Source organism: Peromyscus californicus, unplaced genomic scaffold, assembly GCF_007827085.1.
Source record: "Peromyscus californicus insignis strain IS unplaced genomic scaffold, ASM782708v3 Scaffold_15__1_contigs__length_86483966, whole genome shotgun sequence".
Classification (NCBI taxonomy): Eukaryota; Metazoa; Chordata; class Mammalia; order Rodentia; family Cricetidae; genus Peromyscus; species Peromyscus californicus.
The window spans coordinates 60,000,690-60,026,225 of record NW_026294447.1 but is presented as its reverse complement, the minus strand read 5'-3'; the positions used below and the strand labels follow the sequence as shown (position 1 = coordinate 60,026,225).

The 25,536-nt window shown below is 44.3% G+C and overlaps 1 protein-coding gene across 8 annotated transcripts in view; it reads right to left on the bottom strand.

Annotated features, from left to right (window-relative positions):
• The window catches only part of Wdr20 (WD repeat domain 20), a 65,475-nt gene extending 42,109 nt beyond the window's left edge, over nucleotides 1-23,366 (bottom strand). For 5 of the 8 annotated variants that reach the window (XM_052739004.1, XM_052739001.1, XM_052739002.1 and 2 more), the window contains exon 1: nucleotides 23,058-23,359. In XM_052739004.1, coding sequence (XP_052594964.1) covers nucleotides 23,058-23,306 — 249 coding nt within the window. In that variant the 5' untranslated portion in view covers nucleotides 23,307-23,359. Of the gene's footprint in view, nucleotides 1-23,057 lie in introns of all 8 variants that reach the window. The other 3 variants (XM_052739008.1, XM_052739006.1, XM_052739007.1) reach the window with 3 other exon arrangements.
• Nucleotides 23,367-25,536: the final 2,170 nt, after the last annotated feature.

Sequence of the window (25,536 nt, the reverse complement as noted above, 5' to 3'; positions counted from 1 at the left end):
TACCACCCACAAGGCCTCTTTACAACGGTCTGGGAAGACCTGCTCTGTCCCTCACACAGGATATTGCAACAGATTCAGTTTTCAGTGTGAAAATACATGACACAATGCCCTCTGATTTTCTTGCTGTGCACAGCAAGTCCAAGTTCTTGTGCTGTTTTTACCAAATCCTGAAACCTCACACCATGTGAATAATGATGAAAGCTAAGAAGGACAAAAGCACGAGTCAGCCAGGACTTACTCAGGAACATCAGGCTGAGAAAGGCCCTAGGAGTCTGACGTTCACACTCAGGAACTGTCCCATGCTAGAAGCCACCTGCCTTTACTGCCAGACACTCTGCTGTGCCCGAATCCCTGGCAAACAACATGTTAGCAACACTTTAAAAGGACCCGATCGATTCCTCCACGTGGTAAATTTAGATGCATTCTCCACACAGACCCTAACCTGGGAAAACTACAAATGAACAATACCCTCTATTTCAGAGAAGCGACTGTGGCGACATCTGGAGAGAAGACCTGGAGGAAAACTGGCAGTGCACAAGGAAGAGTGGTTGATAAACAGAGTGGCAAGCAGGACACACAGCCTCGACCCAGGCAGGTTCTGTGCTGTGAGCCTGGACAACAGCTACCTTGCCTTCCACATCACTACTGCACAAAGGGAAAGGGGAGATAATGCAGCAGTCCCAGCAGATGCAGCCTGGGAGTCTGCAGGGTTAGAGTCTGTAAAATGACTAGACACCCGCATGAAGAAAGTGCTCTGCTCCTATTAACAGCTGCAGACTGCCGATCCCTTATCCTAAACGCCTGAGTTCAGAGGTGGTCTACATTTGAGTTTTTCTCAGAGTTGGGGATACTTGCATAGACTTTACTAGTCAGGCATTCCTAACCTAAAAATTCAAAATCTGAAACACTCCAAAACTTGATAGTTCTTGGTATCACTGTTTGGAGCATGTTCAGGTTCAGTGAAATTCAGGTATGGCAGGCCATGCACAGAACTCCAAATCTATATACCACTTTAAGTAACATGAAAATCTGTATTTGTTAAATGAATTCAACCAAGAACTAGAAACAAACATTATATCTCTTGCATTTTAAAAATATTTCCCGTTCAGTTGCCTGTTGAACAATGTAGGATTTGAAATTAAGAAGTAGACAATCAAAGTAGCAAAAACTCTTTTTCTAGTCAGTTATGATTTACTGCACTTGATATAGTGTCATTTTCTAAGGTTATAAAATAAATTTAGAAGTCAGATCTGAGTCACACACCTTCCATCAGTGAAAATGCAGGTTGGTTAAAGACAGAGTATCTCTGTCACCATGTGTGTCTCTGTCCACCCCACCCCCAACCCCCAGGGAGGGCATAAGAAATTCTAATCTTAATTCCACGACTCACCTTAACTGACGGCAGATGATAAAACCCCTATATCTATTTTGGTTTATTTGAGACAGGACCTCATATAGCCCAGGCTGATCTTAACTATATGGCTGAGGATGACTCTGAACTTCTGATCCTCCTGCCTCTACCTCCCGCCTAGTGTTAGGATTACGATATGCCACCCACATTCTGGAGGAAGGATTGCTGAAGAATCTCATCAGACAGGCCTCTTTGGGTTTCCTCACCTAGTCTACAAAAAGCTACCATGTCTCCACAGAAAGCCCAAAGGAGCCAGACATAGAGGCATACATTTATAGTTCCAGCTGCTTGGGGGGTTGAAATGACAGGATCATTTGAGTCCATAAGGTCAAGACCACCCTGGGAAACACGGTGAAAGTAAAATGCAGGTATGGCAGGCCATGCCCAGAAGCCCAGCACTAGGGAAACTGAGACAAGAGGAACTAGAAAGATCAAGGTAACCTAAGCTACACAGTAAGACCCTGTCTCAAAAAGAAACACCACTGAGTGTCTAGCATAGTGGTGCACACCTGTAATCCCAGCATTCAAGAGGCCACAGTAGAGGGATAGATAACTGAGGGTTGAAGGCCAGCCTACGCTACATATTATGTTCCCAACCAGGCTGGGCCACAGAGTAAGACACTATTTCAAAAACAGCAGCAACAACAAAGAAAATCAACAAGCAATAACATTAACAAGTACAGGAAGCAAAACAAACAAAACAAAAACCCAAAGGACACGGTTCAGAAAGCATCTGGACAACTGAATGCATGGAGTCTCACAGGCAAACAAAAACTCACCTATGGGTGGGGAGTGCTGTACCCCTCAACTCCACTGACACAGAAGCCCTGGGCTTAGCCCCTTTCCAGACTTTGCCCTATGTACCTCCTCATCTACCTGCTTATTTGTATCCTTCAAAACATCTTTTACAGAGCCAGTGAGATGGCTCAGCAGGTAAGGGCTCTTGCTACCAAGCCTGACATCCTGAGTTCAATCCCCAGACACCACATGGTGGGGAGAACTGACTCTCACATGGTGTCCTTTGACCTCCACATGCTTGTCATGGCATGCATGCACCCATAAAACAAACAAATAAATGTAAATAAAGAGAATTTTTTAATCCTTTAAAATAAATAGGCAAATGTTGAGAAGTGTTTTCCTAAGAATAAATCAAGCCAGGCGATGGTGGCGCACGCCTTTAATCTCAGAACTAGGGAGGCAGAGGCAGGAGGATCTCTGTGAGTTTGAGGCCAGCCTGGACTACAGAATGAGTTCCAAGACAGCCAGAGGTACATAGTGAGACCCTGTCTCAAAACAAAAAAACAAAAAATGTGTATGGCTGTTTTGCCTGCATGTATGTATGTGTACCATGTGTATGCCTGGTGCCCTCAGAGGACAGAAGAGAGTGTTGTATATCTTAAAACTGGAATTATAGACAGTTGTGAGCTGCTGTGTGGGTACTGGAAACCAAACCTGGATCTTCCGCAAGAGCAGAAAATGCTCTCAACAGCTGAGCCATCCCTCTACACCAAGACGGGCAGTTTTTGTATATGTGAACATTTAGAAGGATTACAGGCAGGCAGAAAAGTGTGGCGAAGTACCCGAGAGAAACTGACACAGGCACACAGAACAGGTGTGGGAAGGCAGCAATGATTTCAGCACAACCAGTTCAACCTTTGTGAGACAATCTTCTCAAGAGAAATGAGAGATTCTGAGGAAGCCATTGGCAGGTGAGCTTATTTAATAGACTCAGCTTGGATTTGATGTCATTAGAAAAGTGAGCCATCACAGGCAAGTTGATAAAAATGGTGACTAAGAACAGACTGGACAATGATTAGTTAAGGCCAGGCTAAGTAACATGGGAACAGGAAGAAAGAACCAGCAGGAAAGAATCATCACCAACTCTGATGCAGGTGACCACGAAAACACGGTCTGCTCACTAGAGCCCCACTGGACCTTTGCTCTACCAGGGGGAGGTACCATGACGAGTGCCAACAAAGCATGAGAATATAGGTGCTACTGTGTGACAAAACTTTCCTTCTGTGACAAGTTTTCCTGGAGAGATGCAGCAGCGAAGATGGGGAGCCCACGACAGAGCAGAGTACAGGTACCACCGAAGACCAGCTCGGTGAGCCGTGAGTTTTACTGGGGTTACTTACTGGAGTACGGGTGAGGTCATTTACAGGAGCAGGATGACTCAAAGAGAGCTGCATCACCAAAGCCCACCCCAGCTTGGGTGACAGACAGCTCACAAGAGCCAGGACCCTGGAGAGCACTGCTCAGCCTGCAGGCAGCTCAGCACTTCCCAGGTGCCTCAGGAGGTTAAACCTTTTTCAGGCAACTGGTCTAGTATTTGCTTCTCCTAAGCAGCCAGTCTGGTCTCAGAGTCGTCTTTGCAGCTTTATTTTTCCTCTGGAAGGGAGGGTCCTAGTGAATCAGGTTAGTTTCAGGGATTTCCTGGAGCTATTTTGAGTTTTTTATCTTCCGGCTGAAGGCAAGTCTCTGAAGGAAACCGTTGTACAACAGGTACAAGAGAATCAATCCTCATCCTAACTACAGCAGTTAACCTGATGTGACCAGGCATTAGCAAAGAGATCTCAAATGGTATTCCCAATGCAGGAAGAAGAAAAAACCACTTATTTCTTCAGTTTTTATACATGTGACTTAAATGTGGTATATAATGTCATTTAGCCATTACTACAATTACTCTTCATCTCTGCATCTTCACTTACAACCTGAAAATTCACAAACTTGTTTTGACACAAAGTTTATCCACAGGCTGTCTATCCAGCACTGTTTTTAACTCAACACTGGAAGGAAAGACAACTGGAGTGAGGCGAAGGCGACAGAAGAGCCACCGCCACCACCACCGCCACCACCGTCTTCTGACCTCCACAGCGCAGCACCCTATCATGCACGCACAAATACTAACAGCGAATTTAAAAGACAATCAGAAGCCCGATTCACACTGTAATCCTCATCACTTGGGACGCTGAGACAGAAGGTTCCAGCAGGTTCAAGGCCAGCCTGGGTAACATAGTGCTTTCTAAGAAAGAGAGAGTTTGTCTCAAGAAACAAACAAAAGACCAAAATCTTACTAGAAGAAAGGGGGGTAGAGACCTGGACAACTCATAAAAAACGCAGTGATTCTCAGCTGGGCATGGCAACATGTCCCTTTAGTGCCAGCACTAAGCAGGGAAACGGAAGGATCAGAAATGCTCAAGGCCCGAGTGACCTGTACACATAGCAAGGTCGGCCTGGACTAACGTCTCAAAAACGCAAAATAGTGTCAGGTGTGGGGTGTGGTGGACAGCAGAGGCAGGCAGATCTCTTTGAGTTCCGGGCCAGCCAATGGATACACAGTATGATCCTGTCTCAAAAGAAGGAAAAGGAAATACAAAGGCTCTTAAACACATGCACTCAGTGTGATTCCAACTGTGAGACACAATATCTCCATTGACATCACCATGTCTCATCTGTCACACTGGCAGAGATCAACAGTACACTGTGCCAGAAGTAAAAACTGGTATAACCTGCACAAGGCACTGTGGCTGAGTGCTCCAAATCACAAATGTACGTCTTTTGACCCAGAAATTCCACACAGAATAGTTTATTATCAGGTACTCTACCCATATGGTCAAATGGCTGTATAGAAGGTTACTTTAAACAGCACAGTTTAATCTCCATCAAAGAAGGAATTGCAGTAAATTAAGACAATGAGATATGGTGAGCTCATTAAAATAAAGAAGTTTTTCATACACTAACAAAAACCAACCTCCAAAGACTAGTTTATTTAAAAAAATAAAAATAAGGGGGGCTGGGGAGATGACTTAGCAGTTAAGAGCAGCTGTTGCTCTAGCAGAAGACCAGAGTTTGGTTCCCAGCATCCCACGTGGTGGTTTCACAACCATTGGTAACTCCAGTTCCAGAGGATCTGACATCCTCCTTTGACCTTTGAGGGCATCACACACATATATGTACAGGTAAAATACTCATATTCATAAAAATAAATTAAATTAAAATCAAAAGGTAAAAATAAGACAAGGTATAAACATGCCAATGCTAAATTTTGCATTTTGGGAAAGATGGAATACACCTATAATTTTGTGTCTTGTATTATAGGCTATCTCCAGGTTATTTCTGGTTTTCTTTTGGGCAGAACCCAGGACCTTGTATATGATAAGCAATTAATTGTTCTACCCATGGAACCACAGGTCCACATCCCCAGCTCCAATACTGGTTATCTGTGAGAATACGGTGCCTGGAGCCAGGATGTGAGAAACTTTTTATTGAATATCCTTTGATTTTTGAACCATGCAAATGTATTGACTATTTAAAGAAAAAAACAGGCCAAACAAGAAGTCATAATACCTATGTCCTAAGTAAAGACTTTCTTACTAATTCACCTTAGATAAGTTCTTTCAGTTCACTCAACCAGTACTCACTAAATTCTACTCTATGTGCCAGGCACTGCTTTAGACACTTAGGAAGGGACTAGCCAGCAGGCCTGGCACACATGGCTCTGGCAGGCCTTGCCCTTCTCTCCCATTCCCTGTCTTGCTAAAAACTGCTAGATGACATCCCTAAAGCTAGTCACCAAGATCTAGTCCCTGATTTGGCCACTTTCTCTTCCTGAGGCTGACTACCAAGGTCCAGCTATCAAAGTATTGAAGTTCAGTAATCAGAAGCCCCCTTTGGATTACCTAATTAACATGTCCAAATAAAATTAAACACCTCAAACCAGGCATGGTGGTACACACCTTTAATCCCAGCACTCAGGTGGATCTCTGTGAGTTCAAGGCCAGCCTGGTCTACACAAAGAAACCCTGTCTCAAAAAAACAAAAACAAAAATTAAACCCTTCATCTTAACATGGGGTTTCCCATTTTACCTTTATAAACTGCCATTTTCCTATGTGCCACACTGTCTTCTCTCTATCTAGATGCAGACCTTTGTCCCTCAGGGACAAGTCCCCCTGCTCCCTCTCCTTTGTTCCCTTCCCCTTCTCCTTCCTCCTGTCTCCTGTCTTTGCCCCTTATCCCCAGCCCTCTGGGACAAATAAGCCTCCTTTGTGCTGAGAATTTGGCCTTGGGAGTCCTGAGCTGACACATTTCCTTTTAACTTAGGTCTCAGGAGTGAAGATAATCAATACCTCTTCCTGTAGGGCTAGGAAGTTAGATGAGAATCAGACAGTAATAAGGACTAGGAAGAAAAGTCAAGCTGTGTATGCTGCTCATGTCCATAATCTCAGCTGATGCAGAAAGATTACCATGAGATCAAAGCCATCCTGAGCTACAGAATGAGTTCTAGGACTGCCTGGACTTCAGAATGAAACCCTGTGGAAAGGAAAAGCTACTCCCATCCTATGGCCCCAAAAGGGATAAAGTTAAGATGGCAGTTGGGCTCTGGAAAGGAATGGCAGAATCACATTCAGGTGATATCTTAGCGACTTTTCTTTTGTTGCAATAAAACAAATGACCACGGCAACTTAGAAAAGAAAGCATGAAGTGGTGGCTTCAGAGGGTCCGAGCCCGTGAGGAGGAGGGGCAAAGGCACAGTGGCAGGAACACCTGAGGGCTCACATTTTGATTCACAAGCTGAAGGCAAAGAGACTGCGAATGGTTTAAGTCTTCTGAAACCTCAAAGCACACCCCCAGTGACACACCTCCTCCAACAAGGTCACATCTGACAGTCCTTCCCGAACAGTTCCACCAACTGGGGACCACGCACTCCAACATGAGCCTATGGGGGCCATTCTCATTCCAACTACCACAGGCAGAAATCAGAAAAGGTGAGGGAGCCAGCCTTGAGGCTAATGGGGAATGATCTAGTCACAGAGGGAACACAGCTCATGTCACTGCTCTGATAATAGAGGGTGGGTGCAGCTCCCCTTTAGAGAAGTCCAAAGGGAAAAGAGTAAAACAATATTCCTGGCAGAGAAAACAGCACATACATGTGAAGAAGCTTAATGCTTAACAGAGGGATTAACTGGAAGCCAGTGAATTAGCAAGAGAATGGAAGAGCTGCAAATAAGGCCAGGGCTCATGCAGTGCGAGTAGGTCATGGTTTGAGGGTTTGTCCATCTGTAGTGCTGGGGACGGAAGCATTCATGCTAGGCATGCTAGACAAGTAGCCTACCACTGAGCTACATTCTGGGAAAATAATTTTGTTTTTTGGGTAGAATCAACAGGAGTCAGTACTCCAAGCATGGTAGAGAGTTATGTATATAACCTCAGTACTTGCAGGTGGCAGCAGAAGGATCATAAATTCAAGGTCATCTTCAGCTGCACAGCCAGTGTGAGGTCAGCCTGGGCCACGTGAGGCCTTGTTTCAATAAACAAACAAACAAACAAATAAATGTCACTGAAAGGCTGTAAGCCTAGGAATGGCATCACATTTGTAGAGAGTCAATAACTATAAAGGTCGGCCAGGAGGGAGCAAACATGGGCAGGTACAGTCAAGGCGGACTTTCAAAAGGGACTCAACAAGAGCCTGGGGAAAGCTAGGAGAGGGAGAGAAAGCAGCACGTGACAGCAGAATTGAAATGTTTTGTGGAGGACAGACACAGCGAGGGTCAATGGATGGCTCCGCAGGTGACTGAGTTCTTTCCCAGGGACCCATATGATGGAAGGAGAGCCGACCCCCACAAGTTGTTCTCAGACCTCCACTGGATGCCATGTAATGCATGTATCCTTCCTCATCCCCTGCTGCCAAGTAAATGAATGGAACTTTTTAAAACTTTAATAATTAAAGAAAAAGTATGGACTAGGGAGATGGCTCTGAGAATAAAAGGGCTTGCTATCCAATTCTGATGACCTGAGTTCAATCTCTAGAGTGCAGTGGAAGGGGAACCATCTCCACAAAGCTGTCTTCTGACTTCTGTCCGCACACATACCATAGCATACACATGCACACACACATACTCACCAATCGAATCATTTTAAAAGAAAAAGTACATTAATAGAAACTAAAAACTGCTAGCTTAGAATCAAGAGTTAAGGAGGGAGTAAGAAATGAAATAACAAGCTACTCTGATCCCAAAGACTTGTTACCACTTACCTAATACATGGGAGGCTGCTAAAGCAATAAAGTTCACAGGAACACTGAGCCTATCATTTAAAAACAAGAAAAGAGTAAACATGTCTTTATTCAGGAAGCTAGGGAAAAAAACAGAGCGCAAACTTAAAGAAAACTAAAGGAATAAAGAGAACACGTCAACATACATAAAACAGAAAAAGGAGCTGGGTGGGTAGGTGGGTGTGTGTCAGCAAGGGTCTCACTATGTGTCCAAATTGGCATTTAGCCCGCAGCAATCTTCATCTCTGTCTCCTGGGTATTGAGATTACAAGCATGAGCCACCACACTGAACTTGAAAACAAAACATTTAACAAGCAATCTTGTAAATCTGTTAGGGGAAAAATTAAATCTGACTGAGGAGGATAAAGCTCAGGCCAGTGATGGGGCCTAGCACCATCTACGCCAAAGCAGGTCTAGAGCAGAAGGGAAGGGACAGTTTTGACACAGAGACGGCTACATCTAGGACTAGAGACAACGGCCCAAAGCATACGGTAAGAGGAGCTAGAGAAAACCCTGGCAAGGCCACTCACTCTCAAGAAAGAAGATCTACAGCTGAAGGGGACTGAGGCAGGGCTTAGCCGGAGCATATGTTAGTTTAAGTTTTAATTGCCCTAACTGATTTGTGCTCTTACAGAAACGCCCACTGGGTTCATTTACTGTAATAAATACTTTTTCCTGGGGGGAAAAGGGCATAAACAAACTATTTCAGGAACAAGAGGGAAATATGATTTTAAATGCAGCTGAGAAACATAATAGAATTGAGAAAGGAATTAAGACTAAGTCATTGAGAAAACCCAACAGTTAAAATCTAGCCGAGCGGTGGTGGCGCACGCCTTTAATCCCAGCACTCGGGAGGCAGAGCCAGGCGGAGTTCGAGGCCAGCCTGGTCTCCAAAGCGAGTTCCAGGAAAGGCGCAAAGCTACACAGAGAAACCCTGTCTCGAAAAACCAAAAAAAAAAAAAAAAAAAAAAAAAAAAAAATCTAGGCAGTAGAAAATGAACCAAGAAAAGCCTCCAGAGACATATGGGCCAGAAAGGTGAAGTCAGGATTTAAGTGTCAAAATGGGGGAGGGGGAGATGTCAGCAGGTCACAGTGCTTGCTGTATAAGCCTGAGTGCTGTCCCTGACCAGAAACCCACACAGTGGAAAGGAGAGAACCAATTCCTGAAGATCATCCTCTAACCTCCATATGGCACACGTGCCTACACACATACACCACAACAATAATAGTAAAGCAAAAATTTAAAGTTTAAGACAACCAAGTTGAAACCCACCTGTAACCCACTACTCAGGAAGCTGAGACAGACAAGACGGCAGAGTTCAGGGGCAGCCTGGACTACATACAAAGTCCAAGGCTAGCCTGAGCTATACAGCAAGACCTTGGCTTAAAAGTAAATATATAAACAAACAAACAGGCACTCAGTAAGACTGCTCAACAGGTAGGGGAACATTTAGAGCCAAGCCTAATGACCTGAGTTCAGTCCCTAGGATCCACCTAATAGAAGGAAAGTATCAACTCTCACAAATTGTTCCCTAACAAGCATGCCCCACCAAAAACAAACTAAAATAAATAACAACGTAAGATTGATAGTAAGTAAGTAAATAAACAACGGTGCCTAATGCTGCTGAGAAGTTGAATGGTATCCAGTGGATTTGGTGGCAAGAAGTTGAACAGTCCCAGTGCCACATTGAATTTGACACTGAGGAGCCAACATCAACCTAAAAGGTAATGGCTTTATGTAAATTCAGATTCTGGCCAGGCGGTGGTGGCGCACGCCTTTAATCCCAGCACTTGGGAGGCAGAGCCAGGCGGATCTCTGTGAGTTCGAGGCCAGCCTGGGCTACCAAGTGAGTTCCAGGACAGGCGCAAAGCTACACAGAGAAACCCTGTCTCGAAAAACCAAAAAAAAAAAATTCAGATTCTGAAGCTGAAAAGTTCCAGCTGATGTTGTAAGACCCTGAGTATCACTGTAGTAGAGCATGCCAGAAGTAGACTGGGACTATAGGGTGGCCACAGAAGTCACGGAACCAAGTAGCCACAGTGCTCGATGGCCACACAGTACAAATGAAATCACAGTATCTGATGACAGGCACTATCGAAGGAACAATCATGAGAGAGGCAACAAAGTCTACAATAAGCTGAGGCAGCCAAGAAGTCAGAGCAGAACCACGGGAAAGAACGAAAACTGCGAGTCTAAGAAGAGAGCTTCTAAGGGGCACAAGGAGAGGCGACTGGACTGCTCGGTCTACTCAGGCTCTGAGAAGCCACTCTGCCTCCACCATCTGAGCTCTCGTGGAAACTCAAAACTTTGGGCATGGGAAGCCCAGAGGACAACAGCCACTATTTTTTAGTTAGTTAAGATAATACTGCCCTCAATCTTGCTATCTACATGAACACCTAGACTTGAATTGGGGAGGGGATGAAAGGAGTCATACAACTCCTGTAACTAACAGGAAAGAAGTGACAGGGCAGTAGTAGTTTTTCTAGAAGGTCAAGGATGGACTTTTCTCCCAGGACTCCAGGATAAGGAACACAAAGCGAGCTTCAGGCATTCAGGACACCAGACTACACTGCTTCCTCCTGAGTTAGACCAGAAGATGTCCAATAGTACAAGAGGCCAGCTGGATGGCTAATTTCTAAATGTTTCTCAACCCATGGGAAAGGGGCTGGCAAGCCTACCTCCACGAAGGGCACTGAAAGGGATGGAAAGATCACCTGACTCATTCAAGGGGGTCCTTAGAGGACTATAATTTAAACAACTCTTTTTTTCTTTGTTTGTTTGTTTATTTATTTATTGAGACAGGGTCTCTCTGTATTCCTCTCTGGCCTAGAATTGACTCTGTAAACTAGGCTGGCCTCAAACTCAAAGAGGTCAGCCTGCCTTTAACCCCTGAGTGCTGGAATCAAAGGCGTGCGCCACCAGAACTGTCAAGTCTGAGGCCAGCCCGGGTTAAATACTGAGATCCTGTCTCAGAGTACATAGATAGGTAAATAAAACTTAAAAATAAAAGTAAAAACAACATGCTTACTATGTACTGGCAGTTTAATGGATATGGACAAATAAGGTATGGTTTCTGTCCTCAAGAAACCTTAGTCTAAAAGAGGAAACAGGTTAAAACAAAACAGAGGACCAGATGAAGAGGCCCAAGAGTTACCGCAGCCAAACAGCAAGAGGAATGAAGGACAGGTGTGCAAAGCAGGCAGGCCAGTGTGCCAGCTCCAAGGTGCTGTGCTCAGTTTTTCTGTGCATCTTTTCTCCTCGGCTGTGCCCAAGTGTTTATTCCTTCTAGGCCCCAAACCCCACAAGACCCTTGGTGTAGCTCATGTCTCTCTTGGTTGCCTCTTCAGTATCTGTCTGTAGAGCACCTTCTTGTTGGATAGAGCATTTCCCAGTTCCAGAGTGATTTCCAGAGCAAAGAGGGAATTGGATAATCCAAAGGAGCAGCTAAGCCAAAACTGGACTGGTGTGTATTTCCAGCAGCAACAGAAATGGGTTAGTAATCCAAGTTGGGACAGTGAATCAAAGATTTGCCAGAGGCTTCTAAGAAATAATCTTATTCTTCTGAGAGACTGATTAGAAAAACTGTTCATTCTCCTGCAGAATACTGACCTCACTCTGGCCCATGTGGTCCAGAGATGAGAGCCTATCACCTCTCCAGCATTTGGCCACAGCAGCTAGGCTGGCAGGCTGATGGGAAGCAGAACCAAGAGAATCGTAGCAAATAGATCTGGTCTCCAGCCAAATATTCAATGATATAAGCCAATTTCATCCCTCTAAGTGGGTTTCCTATTACTTATTATTACAAAAACTCACCTAATGTTACAAAACACTCAGGTATATAACTCATAAACCACCAATGAATCAGCCCACCAACTCTTTTTTGTAGCACACTTCAGTTTTCATCTTGTTTTCAAAAGTCTGTTAAATTTCATCACTAACTATTAAACTATAAATCATTTACCTCTTATATAAACCTTGGAGAATGGCAATTAGTTAAACTTGTTAACTGTGGCTCAAAACTGTATTAAAACAGGGACTGTAAAAATAGCTCAGTTAGCCAGGAGTTGATGGTAGTACATGCCTTTAATTCCAGCACTCAGGTAGGCAGATCTGTGAATTAGAGGCCAGCCTTGTCTACAGAAAAAGTTCCAGGACAGCCAGGGCTACATAGAGAAACCCTGTCTCGAAAAACAAAAACAAAAACAAAAACAAAAACAAAAACAAAAGGGAAGAAAATCCGCTGTTGAGTACATCCCACCATCATAAGGAAAGGTAGAAGACAGTGAAGTAGGGAGAAACAATCTGAAACTAACTAACACCACAGACAAAATGTCCATCTAATGATGGAGTCATTACTTCTATTTTTTTGGAGACAGGGTCTAACTATGTAGCTCTGGCTGACCCAGAACTTGCTACATAAACCAGGCTGGCAGAGACAGGTCACAGAGATCTGTCTGACTACCTCTGCCTGAGTACTGGGATTAAAGGCGCATGCCACCATGACCCACCCTATTGGTGGTGTTTTTTGAGACAGGGTCTCACTATAGATCAGGCTAGGGTCAAACTCTATTAATCCTCCTGCCCAACCTCTCCAGTGCTGGGTCACAAGAATGTAGCACCACACTGTAATTCCGTTAATTTTTTAATGCCTTCTGTTGAATAATCAAATAGGACCAGAGTTCATAATTCTGTACAAATTAACCTCACTGAAAAACAAGAAGATATGCTCTTTAAAACATCAAATACAAACTCTTCATACCGCTCTTTAAATTGTGTGTAGGGTGCTCATTGGTCAGTGCACGTGTGCACATGTACGGCAGACAGAGGCTGACACTTGTGTCTTTTCTCCACCACTCACTACTTCATTTATTTATTTATTTTTGAGGCAGGGTCTTAGTGAGCCTGAGACTCTTCGGTTCTACAAGCTGAACTAATGAGCTTCAGGCATCTGCCTATTTTGTCATCTCTCCCTCCCACCCTAGTACTGGGGCTACAAGCACAGCACTACTGGGCCTGGCTTTTATTGGGGTCCTGGGGATCTAAGCTCAAGTCCTCTTGCTTGAATGGCAGGCACTTTACTAACTATATTTTAAAAGTTTCTTTAGCTCTACAGCCAAACCAGCTAATGAACAGTACACTGTTGTTATTCTTCTTGTTCAAGCTCTGTTCCTAACACAGTACCACTACATCACTAGCATTAACTCCAAGACAGTAACTACATTAACAAGCTTCTTGAAGGCAGGACTTAGGACTTGGTCTCCACACTGCATACAATATTTGGTAGACATGCTTCACAACACTTGCAGTAAGACTAGCATTCAGGAGGTGGAGAGATGGCACAGCAGTGAAAGAGGGTATACTGCTCTTACAGAAGACTTGGGCTCCATCAACAGCACCCACTCAAGCAGCTCACAGCTACCTATATAACTCCAGCTCCATGGATAATCCTGCTCCAAAGAATCGGATGCCTCTGGCCTCTACTAGCATTCATATCCATATGTGCACGCACGTGTGCCACATACATATACACACACACATGCACACACGCGCGCGCATACATGCACACACACATAATTAAAAATGGTAAAAATAAATGTTAAAAAAATGACATTTATGACTGCTTCATTGATTTCAGACATACTCTCTGTGAATCTTCAATTTTTTTGTGTCAGACTCATGGAGCAGGAGCACAGATGGCTGTGAGCTGCCATGTGAGTGCTGGGACTCAATCCTGGGTTCTCTGAATGAGCCGTTTCTCCAGCCCACTGTGTGCTTCTTATTGCTGCTCAAATCCACTCATGGATCATTTGTTACTACTCTCATCTTTGAATTCAAGAGATGCACGGCCTTCTAGAGAGGTAAGTATTTCCTATTTTAAATAATAACTACAATGCTTTCCACTCAGGATGCGAGATTCTAAAGTTAAAAAAAAAATCTTATCACTATTTCAGAAGTCAGAAAGCAGTTCTTAATGGAAATAAGCAAAGGTTTCCAGCCACTCAGCAATCCAATGTGTGCCCTACTAGATTACATACAAGATTTCTTAAAGTAAGGCAAATGTGATGATGGTGCACATCTATCCACCCAGCACCCAGGAAGTCAGGGTGGGAGGATTGCCATGAACTCTAAGCCAGCCTGGGCTAAACAGCAAGACCCATGTTCTTCCCTCATCTTCCTTTGGCACTATCAAACAACAACCACAAAATTTAATTTAAAAAAAGTTATTAAGCCAAGGCATTCAGAAGAGAAAGGCAGGTGAATCCTGAGTTCAAGGCCAGCCTGGTCTACAGAGCAAGTTCCAGGACAACCAGGGCTGCACATAGAAACCCTGTCTCAAGGAAGAAAAAAAAAAAAATAGAGTAGATCCAGGCATGATAGCTCATGCCTGTAATCCCAGCATGTGGGAGCCTGAGAAGGAGTTCAGGCTAGCCTGGACTAGAGAATAAGCTCCTGCCACCAGAAAAAGAATAAATCTTGCTGGGTAGCAGTGGTGCACACCTTTAGTACCAGCACTCAGGAGGCAGAGGCAGGTCTCTGTGAGTTTGAGGCCAGCCTGGTCTACATAGTGAGTTCTTATATAACAAGTCTCCTTAAAATTATAAATGGAAAGGAGTATACAAAATTACAAATGGATGCCAGGTGTGGTGGTACTCTGCCTTAATTCCAACACTAGGGAAACCGAGGCAGGTGGATCTCTGTTCAATTCAAGGCCAGACTGGTCTACTAGTGCATCTCAGGCCAGCAAGGGCTACCTAGAAACAGCCTGTCTTTAAAAGAAAAATTACGCCGGGTGGTGGTGGTGCACGCCTTTAATCCCAGCACTCGGGAGGCAGAGGCAGGTGGATCTTTGTGAGTTCGAGGCCAGCCTGGTCTACAGAGCGAGCTCCAGGAAAGGCGCAAAGCTACACAGAGAAACCCTGTCTTGAAAAAAAAAAAAAAGAAAAATTACAAACGGAGGGGTCATCAATACAGTTCAGTGCGTAAGGAATTTGCATCAAGACTGATGACCAGGGTTCAATTCCCAAAACGCAACAAGGTAGAAGAACTAACTCCTACAAGTTGTCCTTTGACACCCTCATGCATACTCTGGCACACATGCCCACATATAACACCCAATAAGCAAACAAATAAATGTAAGTACAAAGGGGGCTGACACTAGTGGCACAAGTCTGAAATCTCAGCTACTCAGGAGGCTGAGGCAGGAGGACAAAAGTTCAAAGCCTCCTGGGCTGCATGAGGCAAGGCCGGCCTGGACAAGTTACTAAGACCAAGACTGTGACTCAAAAACTACAAAAAAAAAACAAAAAAAAAACAAAAACGGTGGAACAGGCTATAGAATTGGCTCATCAGTTAAGAGCACTTCTTGCTCTAGCAGAGGATCCAGGTTCACGTCTCAGCACCCACATGGTGGTTCACAACCATCCTTAACTTCAGTTCCATAGGATCTGATACCCTTCACAGGTACCAAGCACACACAGTGCACAACCACATATGCTGGCAAAACAATACAGTTAAGTCAATCTAAAAAACATTTTTTTAACCCAAAACTTAAAAAAGGTAGACTTATAGCTCAGTGGTAGAATGTTTGCCCAGCATGCTCAAGGCCTTAGGTTCAATCCCCTATGTAGATAAAGAAAAATACTGAGAGGAGAGCAGGAAGGGAGAGGAGGGAGAGGAAGGAGGAAGGACCAGAAGGGTTTGAATAGGACCTCCTAAAGCCATCCAGTATCTAAAGCCAGTGAGGAGTGTGTGTGGCATCTAGCTCACTCTCCATAAAAAGCACGTAGTCGTCCAACATCACCAACAGGTGGTCCTGCAGCTTTTAACAACAAGACAAATGTTCATCCTCTTCCAAATCGGTCCACCATCCACTTTCCTTAATAAACCTGAAATGGTGTCAGCTGGTTCTTTTGGCCCCAACTTCATTCAAGCATATCAAGTATAAACCTTAACTAGCACAGAGACCTAGAGGTCACAGTATTTTCAACTTGCTTTTGCAAATACCTCACCAAATTTAAACTTAAGAAGCAACGAACTGCCAGGTTGTGGTGGCACACACCTTTAATCCCAGCACTCTGGAGGCGAGGGCAGAGGCAGGTGATTCTCTGAGTTCAAGGCCAGCCTGGTCTACAGATAGAGTTCCAGGACAGCCAAGGGTATGGCCAGGGCTACATAAAGAAACCCTGTCTCGGAGAAAAAAGAAGTAAGGAATCTAAAAATATTAACAGCATCTCTCCAGTGGAAAGACAAATTTATTTTACTTTTAAAATTGAGTATGGAATCATACAACCTTAAGAGCTCCCAGGCCTTAGAACCATCTAAATTGAATTCCCATGTATCATAGGAATCCCATCAATAACATCCTGAGCAGTACATTCATGGTGTGGATCTGAAATGAGAGGGAAGGGATGAGTAAGGATATTTGATCTGCATGCTGAGTAAATCTAATAGAGTTGGTTTGATTTGGTTTGGCTTTTTGAGATAGGGTCTTATGTATCCAAGGCTGGCCTTGAAATCCTGGTCCTCTTGCCTCCCCTTCCAAGTGCTAGTATTAGAGGAGTGCAACACCATGCCCCACAGACCATAATCTTAAAGCAATTGTTCCTAGTACATGAGTCTTGTAGGTAGTGTGATTTGATAGCAACAGATCAAAAAAAGTAATCTGCAAGCCAGGTATGGGGGCACATACCTTTTAGACCAGCACTGAGGAAGGAAAGGTAGACAGATCTATGAGTTCCAGGCCAGCCTGGTCTACATAGTGAGCCTGGAGGTCTGCCAGGGCTACAAAGTAAGACCTGTCTCAAAAACAACAATAAAGTTATCTGCAGCATTTGTTTACTTTCTATTACTTTACTGTCTCTAACTTGAAATTTTAAGAAAGCAAACTTTATTACCTATTGGTAGTGCTGGGAAATTTTTTTTAAAGATATGAACTACTAAAAATTACCCATGTTACTTTTAGACCCAAACTTAGATGTTTTCCAGCTTCTTGGAAATCTTTTGAAGGTATAGCATGGGTAGACATAGCTTTATTGAGTCATTCAACTCAAGAGATACAGCAGCAAAGGTCCTGCCTCAATGATGAGCACTGCAGTGGGCAAAGAGGAAAGAACAGGAAAAGCCAAATCCGCTGTAAGGAAGCTTTGTCTACAGAAGAGACATTCTCACAGGGAATTACACACTGAAAAAATGTCAGGCAGGCAAAGCACAGGGTGCTGTGAGAACATGGAAAGGAGGACTGACCTAACCTGTGAATTCACATAAGGACTTGCGGGGGAAGTGATAGTCAAAGTGAGATGTGAATGGAGACCATTCACATTCATGTAAAAACAGTCTCCATAAAATAAAAGGACAGGTCCAATAAAATAGCCACCTTTGGCATCTTTTTCCTAAAACAATCTTTTTTTCTTAATGATAAAATAAGTCATAAAATATTTAAAAGCTAGTAATTCAAAGTTCTATGGGAGGCGTCTTTCTCATCTCTCATAGCATCCTGCTCAATATTACTAGTATTATGGTAGTCACTCAAATCTTTGTTGAATGATTAGAGCAGTACTAATTCTGATGTTCATACTGTCTTCAGCTAAGCAAAACCAATTCACAAACTTCATCTCAGCACATAAAAAATCTCCTTCTGGATTTCCTCAATTGTGAGAAGGAGCTTCCATCTCCTCATAAGGCTAATATAGATTCAGTGAAGGCGTGGCATGGTGGTACAGCCCTTTAAAAGGTTAAACCGAACACCAGAGGGTGAGGAGGCAGAGGCAACAGGATCTCTCTGTAAGTTCCAGGCCAGCCAGAGCTACATAGTGAGACCCTATGTCCAAAAAAAGAAAAAACTCAGACAATGTGCAACCCAACACTGGCTAAATTCTGAAGTGCCTAAGATATGTACATATAGTATCCTTGGATAGTCAGGCCCGGCATGGTGGCACATACCTTTAATCCCAGCACTGGGGAGGCAGAGGCAGCCAGGGCTGTTATACAGAGAAACCCTGTCTTGAAAACAGCAACAACAAAAAGTATGATTTGTCTAAAACAATTTTTTATGCTCACATGTGCTTCATTTTCCTTATAATGAAAAACACTAATAAATGTTTATAACTTCTCTCTAGGCTTGGTTTTCTGAGGGAGATGAAATTACATATACTCTAAGTCCCATCTAGTGCTAGACTCTGACCTCTAGGCATTCAGTGTTAGACTACTTCCCTAACACTTCAGTCCCTCAGGACCCCATGCTTCCTCTGAAGGGAGAGAACACATACACTTAGTTCGTGAAATGTCTGTAATCCCAGAACCTGCACAGGCAGAACACAAGTTCAAGGTCAGTCTAGGCTACACAGTAAGATCTTGTCTCAAAAATAATTTGGGGGGCAAAGCCAACAGATACCTCAGTGGTAGTGTTTGCCCAGCATACATTAAGGCCCTGGGTTCAATACTACCCATTTCACAAGTGTTTAATTTAGTTGTAAACCTCATCCAAATTGGGGCTTCTAGGTGATTCGAATACCTGTAAAATTTTATATTCCTTGGGCTGCGGGATGTGCCTCAGTGGCAGAGCTCTTGCCTAACATGTATTATGAGGCCCTTGGGTTTGATCCCCAGCGCTTGCGCGCGCTCACGCTCGAGCTCGTGTGCTCTCTCTCTCTCTCTCTCTCTCTCTCTCTCTCTCTCTCTCTCTCTCTCACACACACACACACACACACACACACACACACACACACACACACACACACACACACCCCTTTTATATTCCTTGAAGAAAAAAAACAGAAAACAAAAATATATCAAAATGGCCAACTGTCAAAAATGTAAAAGACCTACTTACTACTTAACCTAAAAGTAAATTCTGACTTCCTAACTAAAGATGACTATTAACTATTTTGCTTGCTATGTTGAGAAAGAGTCTCACTATATGGTGAAAAGTGGCCTCTAATTCTCAACCCTCCCAAGCCACTATACAGGGCAAATTATTAGCTCTATTTTAAAATCAGAACTCAGAACCAAAAAAAAAAAAAAGTCACCATCCTATAGCATCTGTATTCCTAGAACTTGAAAGATAAAGGCAAGGAGAATCAGGAGTTCAAGATCATCCTCTGCTACTTGACAAATTCAAGGCCAGCCTGGTCTATTTGAGACCTTGTCAAAAAAAAACAAAAAAAGTCAATTATATTCAGAAATGACAATAAGTACAAACTCAGTTATGGAAAGAAAAACTTCAATTGCAACAGCTAGAAGAGTTTAAATATCTGCCACAAAATACAAATGTATCTACAAGATAGATACATAAAATTTTACACACACACACACACACACACACACACACACACACACACACACACCAAAGTATCAAAGCACTCAAATCACCCAGTTAAAGGCAACTTAAGTATTTCAAACTTTTGACTTTTTTTTTTTTTTTGAGACAGAGTTTCTCTGTGTAGCCCTGGCTGTCCTAGAACTCACTTTGTAGACCAGGCCTGCCTCTGTCCCCCAAATGCTATGATTAAAGGCATGTGGCAGTATTTCAGACATTTTTTTTCCCCCTGGAACTGGCTTTGTAGACCACCTGGCCTCAAACTCACAGAAATCTGCCTGTTTCTGCCCCTGAATGCTGAGATTAAAGGTGTGCACCACCACTGCCTGGCTTCAGATGTGTCTTAAAGGATGTTTTAGCATAGTTTTTAAAAGATCTTAGAACACCATTGTAAGGATACTTCTAAACAAATGGTCTTTTTTTTTTTTAACTATGCAAACCAGAGCTACTAGACCCAGATGAAGTTTGTCCTGAGAATAATCGGAAAAAAAGCCTTCCAGGACTGGGTGTGTAACACTTCAAGGGAACACTTGCCTAATATGCCAGAGGCTCTGGGGTTCTGTCCACAATCAACACTGGGGTGGGGGGAGACAGAAAATGAGGGAAAGGAAGCAATACCTGAACTAGCAATCATTAATGTAAGTTTCACTCTTTAAACTTTTTATTACTTACTTACACATGAATGTCTGAATGCCACATGTATGCAGGTGCCCAAAGAGGTCTGAAGAAGGCTTTGAATATGCTGGAGCAGTGATTACACGTGGCTGTGAGCTGCCTGATGTGGAAGCTAGGCTCTGAAGAGCACCAAGTACTCTTAACTACTGAGCAATCTTCCAGCCCCTGTGAATTCAACTTTTAATTAAGTATGTTGTATTTTTACATCATCATTATTTTTGTTTGACAGGTTTTGGATTGGGAGAGTGTTTTGGTTTTTTGAGATATTCATATTTATGAATATTCATATTATGAGTATAAATTAGATATTCATATTATGTAGCCCTAACCGGCCTGGACTTCTACATAGGCCAGGCTGGCCTTAAACTCAGAGATCCACCTGTCAAGGTTTGTGCCACCACACCCACCTGGTTTTCTTTTATTTTGTTTTATTTCAGGTAGGGTCCCACTATACAGCCCATGTTTTATATAGCCCATATCTGCCTCAAACTTGCTAACTGTAGCCCAGGCTGGCCTCGAACTTGATAACTATAGTCCTGGCTGGCTACAAAAATCACACTTTGAGTGCTAGGATTGCAGGTGTACACAATCACAGTAGGATCTAATTACAATTTTTCTAAGATTTATTTTATTTTTTAAATTACGTGTGCGTGCACGTTCACTATAAGTGAGTACTCAGAACCCAGAAAAGGGCATCAGATTCCCTGGAGCTGGAGTTTCAGGCAGTTGTGAGTAGCCTGACATGGATTCTGGGAACTGAACTGGAGTCCTCTGCAAGAGCAGTGCAAGTTTTTACCCACTGAGCCATCTCCTGAAATCTGTTTTGATAACATAGTCTTAAAATGTTTTCCAGAGCCGGGCGGTGGTGGCGCACGCCTTTAATCCCAGCACTCGGGAGGCAGAGCCAGGCGGATCTCTGTGAGTTCGAGGCCAGCCTGGGCTACCAAGTGAGTTCCAGGAAAGGCGTAAAGCTACACAGAGAAACCCTGTCTTGAAAAACCAAAAAAAAAAAAAAATGTTTTCCAGAGAAAAATCTGAATACTGTGGTATTCGGAGGAGGAATGTTGAGATGGCAGCTTCTTTTGATAGTCACTTAATGCTTGCTTCTCTAATTTACATCTGCTGAGTGTGTCAGGACTCTAACGGCCATGACAGCTACTGTATCACGAATTATATATAATGTGCACTGCAGCCCTCTCTTGTTAAAGAAATGGAGGAAAAGTTTCAAAAGTACCCAAGGTCACCCATGAGTCAGTAACAAGGTTGGAAGGTAACACTAAAACTTCAGCTCCTACACTACAAACCACTTTCCCAATCCCAAATGAGAGGAAAGAGCCAACTGGCTATTTTCAAAACCTTCCAACACCGTAGTACACTGACTAAACACAAATCAAAGATTCACCTTGGGCCAAAGAAAAAACACGCTACATTTGCATACCATTATCTCCTTCCTTGTTCTCATAACCATATAACACAATATGAAAAACCAACTGACTTTGGCTATATTAAACCTTGGTAATGTGTGTACTTTTCAATATGGACAATTTATTTTCCCACTAACTGAACATTTATAAGTTAATCTTTCATCACCTTGTCACATTCCGTCCGAGGTGCTATGGGGTACATCACTTCCTCACTCAACAGTCAAAAGTTAAAAACAAGCAATTCTCAGAACATATAGCTACATTGCCAATGACAAAAGGGGGGGGGGAGCGCCAATAAATTGCTGCTTTTAACGAGACATTTTAAAACACGACGACGTGCTTCACAGAATTACTGTTAAGTTCTTGGCTGGTTACTTTAAAGTAGCATTTAAGGCATATCCCTCCCTGTTTGGGACAGCCTGACTCGTTAGACAAGATAAATCTAGGCTCACTCACACAGAACACCTCTGAAGCAACTTAGCTTATTGAAAACATCACTGCAACCTCCCAAGCGTGAGTACCCAGCCCTCTCATACTACAAGGGACAGAATGTCCCTCTTCAAAAATCTTTCAGGAGAAGGTTCCCTCGCGGAGACAATGACAGCAGTACTCCCGGGAAGGTTTCTGGAAACAGTGTTGACACTAGGAGAAGAGGCTCCTAGGAAGTGTCAGTGCGGCAGCAGGTGGAGTAGCCCTGCGTGCCGAGCAGGTCCTTTCTGACCTAGTCTCCAAGTCCTCCGCCTCCCTGTCCCGGTTCCTCCTTACGGACCTTTCCAAGGCGCCTCGCGCCCCGGTTCTCTCACCCAGGGCAGGATTCTCGAGCCTCCCGGGAAGCGAGGCCACCTAAGACGGCCGCCGCACCTCTTCCGGGGACTCGCAGGCCCGCTCCCCGGCAGTGTCGGAACCTGACGGACCCTACCCGGGGGGAGGCAGCCAGCTGCTCCCGGGGTCTGTCCGCGCCCCGGTTCCAGAGACCCCTCCCTTTCGAGGCACCGCAGCCGTCATCCGCCTCACTCCTGAACCCTTCTCCTCCGGAGTACCCCAGCGGAGTTACCGGCCCACTCAAAAGTACCAGCGCCGGCCGCCCCCACCGGTCACCCCGGCCTCGCTGTCACCGCCCAGCTCCCGGCTTCGGCCCGCACCGCCGGCGTGCCCCCGGTGACGCTCGGGTCGGTACCTTGCGGACCCCCTTGTAGATATAGAAGTAGAGCTCCCGGCCCACATTGAAGCAGAGGCGGTCGCCGTTGCCAGACTGGTCGTTGAGGTTTACGAAGGAGACGCGGACAGGGTTGGATCCCTGCGAGTTGAAGGGCACCCGGTTGGGCCGGCTGTACTCCGAGTGCGGCAGCAGCTTGTACAGACCTTCCCGGGTGGTGAATTGGGTCTTAATCTCGTTCATCTCCTTCCCTCCTCCCTCCGTCGCCATCTTGGAAAGCAGCGTTCATCCTGCCCTAAGTGCCCGGATCACGCCCACCGCGCAGGCGCCGTCCACGGCCGCTCGTTCTCCACCCCCCACCCACTTCGTCGCGGCCCCGCCCATTCGCGAGCCCGCCCCCACGAAGGCGGGCCGAGGCGAAGGGGGCGGGGTCATTTACGGTCCCACTGCGCACGCGTGCTCACCTGGCGCGCTCCACCAGGCGGGGCGAGCGCAAGCTCCTCCCCTGGGTGCCGCCCTCTCCATGCCGGTGGGAAAGCTCCGCTCGCGGAGCTCCGCTCAGGCGTTCCTTGGGTGAGGTGAGTCTGTGGGCGCTCTGGCGCTTCGCTGAGAGACCCTAACTCCAGAAGCCGAAGGAGGGCGCCGCCTTGGCCTCGGCCGGCTGGCACCCCGTGAGACTGAGCCTGAGCCGAGCAGTGAGGTCCGGTGTGTGGAGCTGTGCGTCCCAGCTGTGCTCGCCCTCCCCCGGGGCTGGGGAGGACGCAGGCGGTCGCGGTGGGTGCAGGGTCCTGAGCCCCTCTACGCCTCCCAGAGGCGGTTTTCGCAGAAGATAGAGAAGGATTGGGGTTTATTACACTTCACGGTTTTGTTTTTGTTTGTTGGTGGTTTGTTTGAAAGTGGGGTTGGGAAGAAGAGCCTAAGTGTACAGGACTTGTGTTTTCAAGTCTCACCTGAAATCTGACGGGTGAGCACTGGCTGGTTCTTGAGAAAGTAGGTTGTGTTGGCGCTCGTGTCTCCTGTGCTAGCGCCGTCACTCGCTGTCTAGAGGAAGGGGCGAGGGTCACAGCCCGGAGCTTCGGAAGCTAGACATTGAATCTGTGCATGATTTTCTTGCTCAGTAGTTAATACCGCCTAATAAAGGTAAAGCTAATTAGTTTTTTAAAAGCCTCACATGGATCTTGAAGTTGTTTGCTAGGAGAACCATAAAGTTGTATGAATATTCTGTACAAAGTCTAAATCCTAAGAAAAAGCTCACACTTAAAGTAGTATTAAACCTTTGATGCATCGATTTCTGGGTATGTGCACTGGAATACGAAGGCTTCTAAAGTAATAAACGTTATAATAGAATTCTAGAATGGAAAAAAAGAATGTTACACGAAGAATCAACTATTCCTGAAAAGTCATGTCTGTAGAGTAGAAAATAAGTGGAGCAAGCTCTGTACCGTGGTGGGCACCTGTAGTTCCAGACAGAAGGAATGCCTAAGCCCAGATGTCGGAGGCTAGCCTAGCCCATGGAACAAGACTCCCGACTCACAGAAATTAATTGTAAAAAAGTGAGGAGTGTTCGAAAGAAGTTTAAGTGATAAACATTTTATGTAGTAGAAAGCAAATACATAAACAGTAGAAACTGTACCAATGTTGTAATAATGCATTTGACACTAACACCTTGTAGCTTTCATACATGCTGGAGAATATATATATATATATATATATATATATATATATATATCCATCACTACAGTAAAATCCTTTATTTATTTATTTATTTTTAGAGACTATATCTCACTAAATAGCCCTGGCTGTCCTGGAACTCCATAGAAGACCAGGCTGGCCTCCAACTCAAAAATATGCCTGCCAGGTGCTGGGATTAAAGGAGTGATCTACACGCCCATCTTAAAACCTTAATACATTTCTAGAATACACCTTAAATTTCATTTTGTTGTTATTTATCTTTTCCTAAAATGCAAATATAGATCAAAACTCTTAAAAATACTAGGGCATGTTCAATGGGCAATCCCAATCTCCCATTGCTATGTTATTTTGCACCAAAACCAGGTGTTTATAATGGTCATCTTGAGGGATAAGTAACAGCTTGAGTTATCTAAAAAGAATGCAGTTGGGTTTTCTAGTTAAGAGGGGAAAATATGCTTTGGGAGGGGAAACCTCAGCAAACAGAAACTGAAAAAATGTTGAACTTCAACCATAAGGTTGAATTGCTCATAAAACCAATATACTAGGGCTGGAGAGATGGCTCAGAGGTTAAGAACACTGGCTGTTCTTCCAGAGGTCCTGAGTTCAATTCCCAGCACCCACATGGTGGCTCACAACCATCTGTAATGAGATCTGGCTCCCTCTTCTGGCCTGCAGGGACACATGCAAACAGAACACTGTATATGTAATAAATAAATATATATATTAAAAAAAAAACAAAAAAAAAACCAATATACTACTGGGCATGATGCTAATGCCTTAACCTCAGCACTTAGGAGAGAGAGGCAAA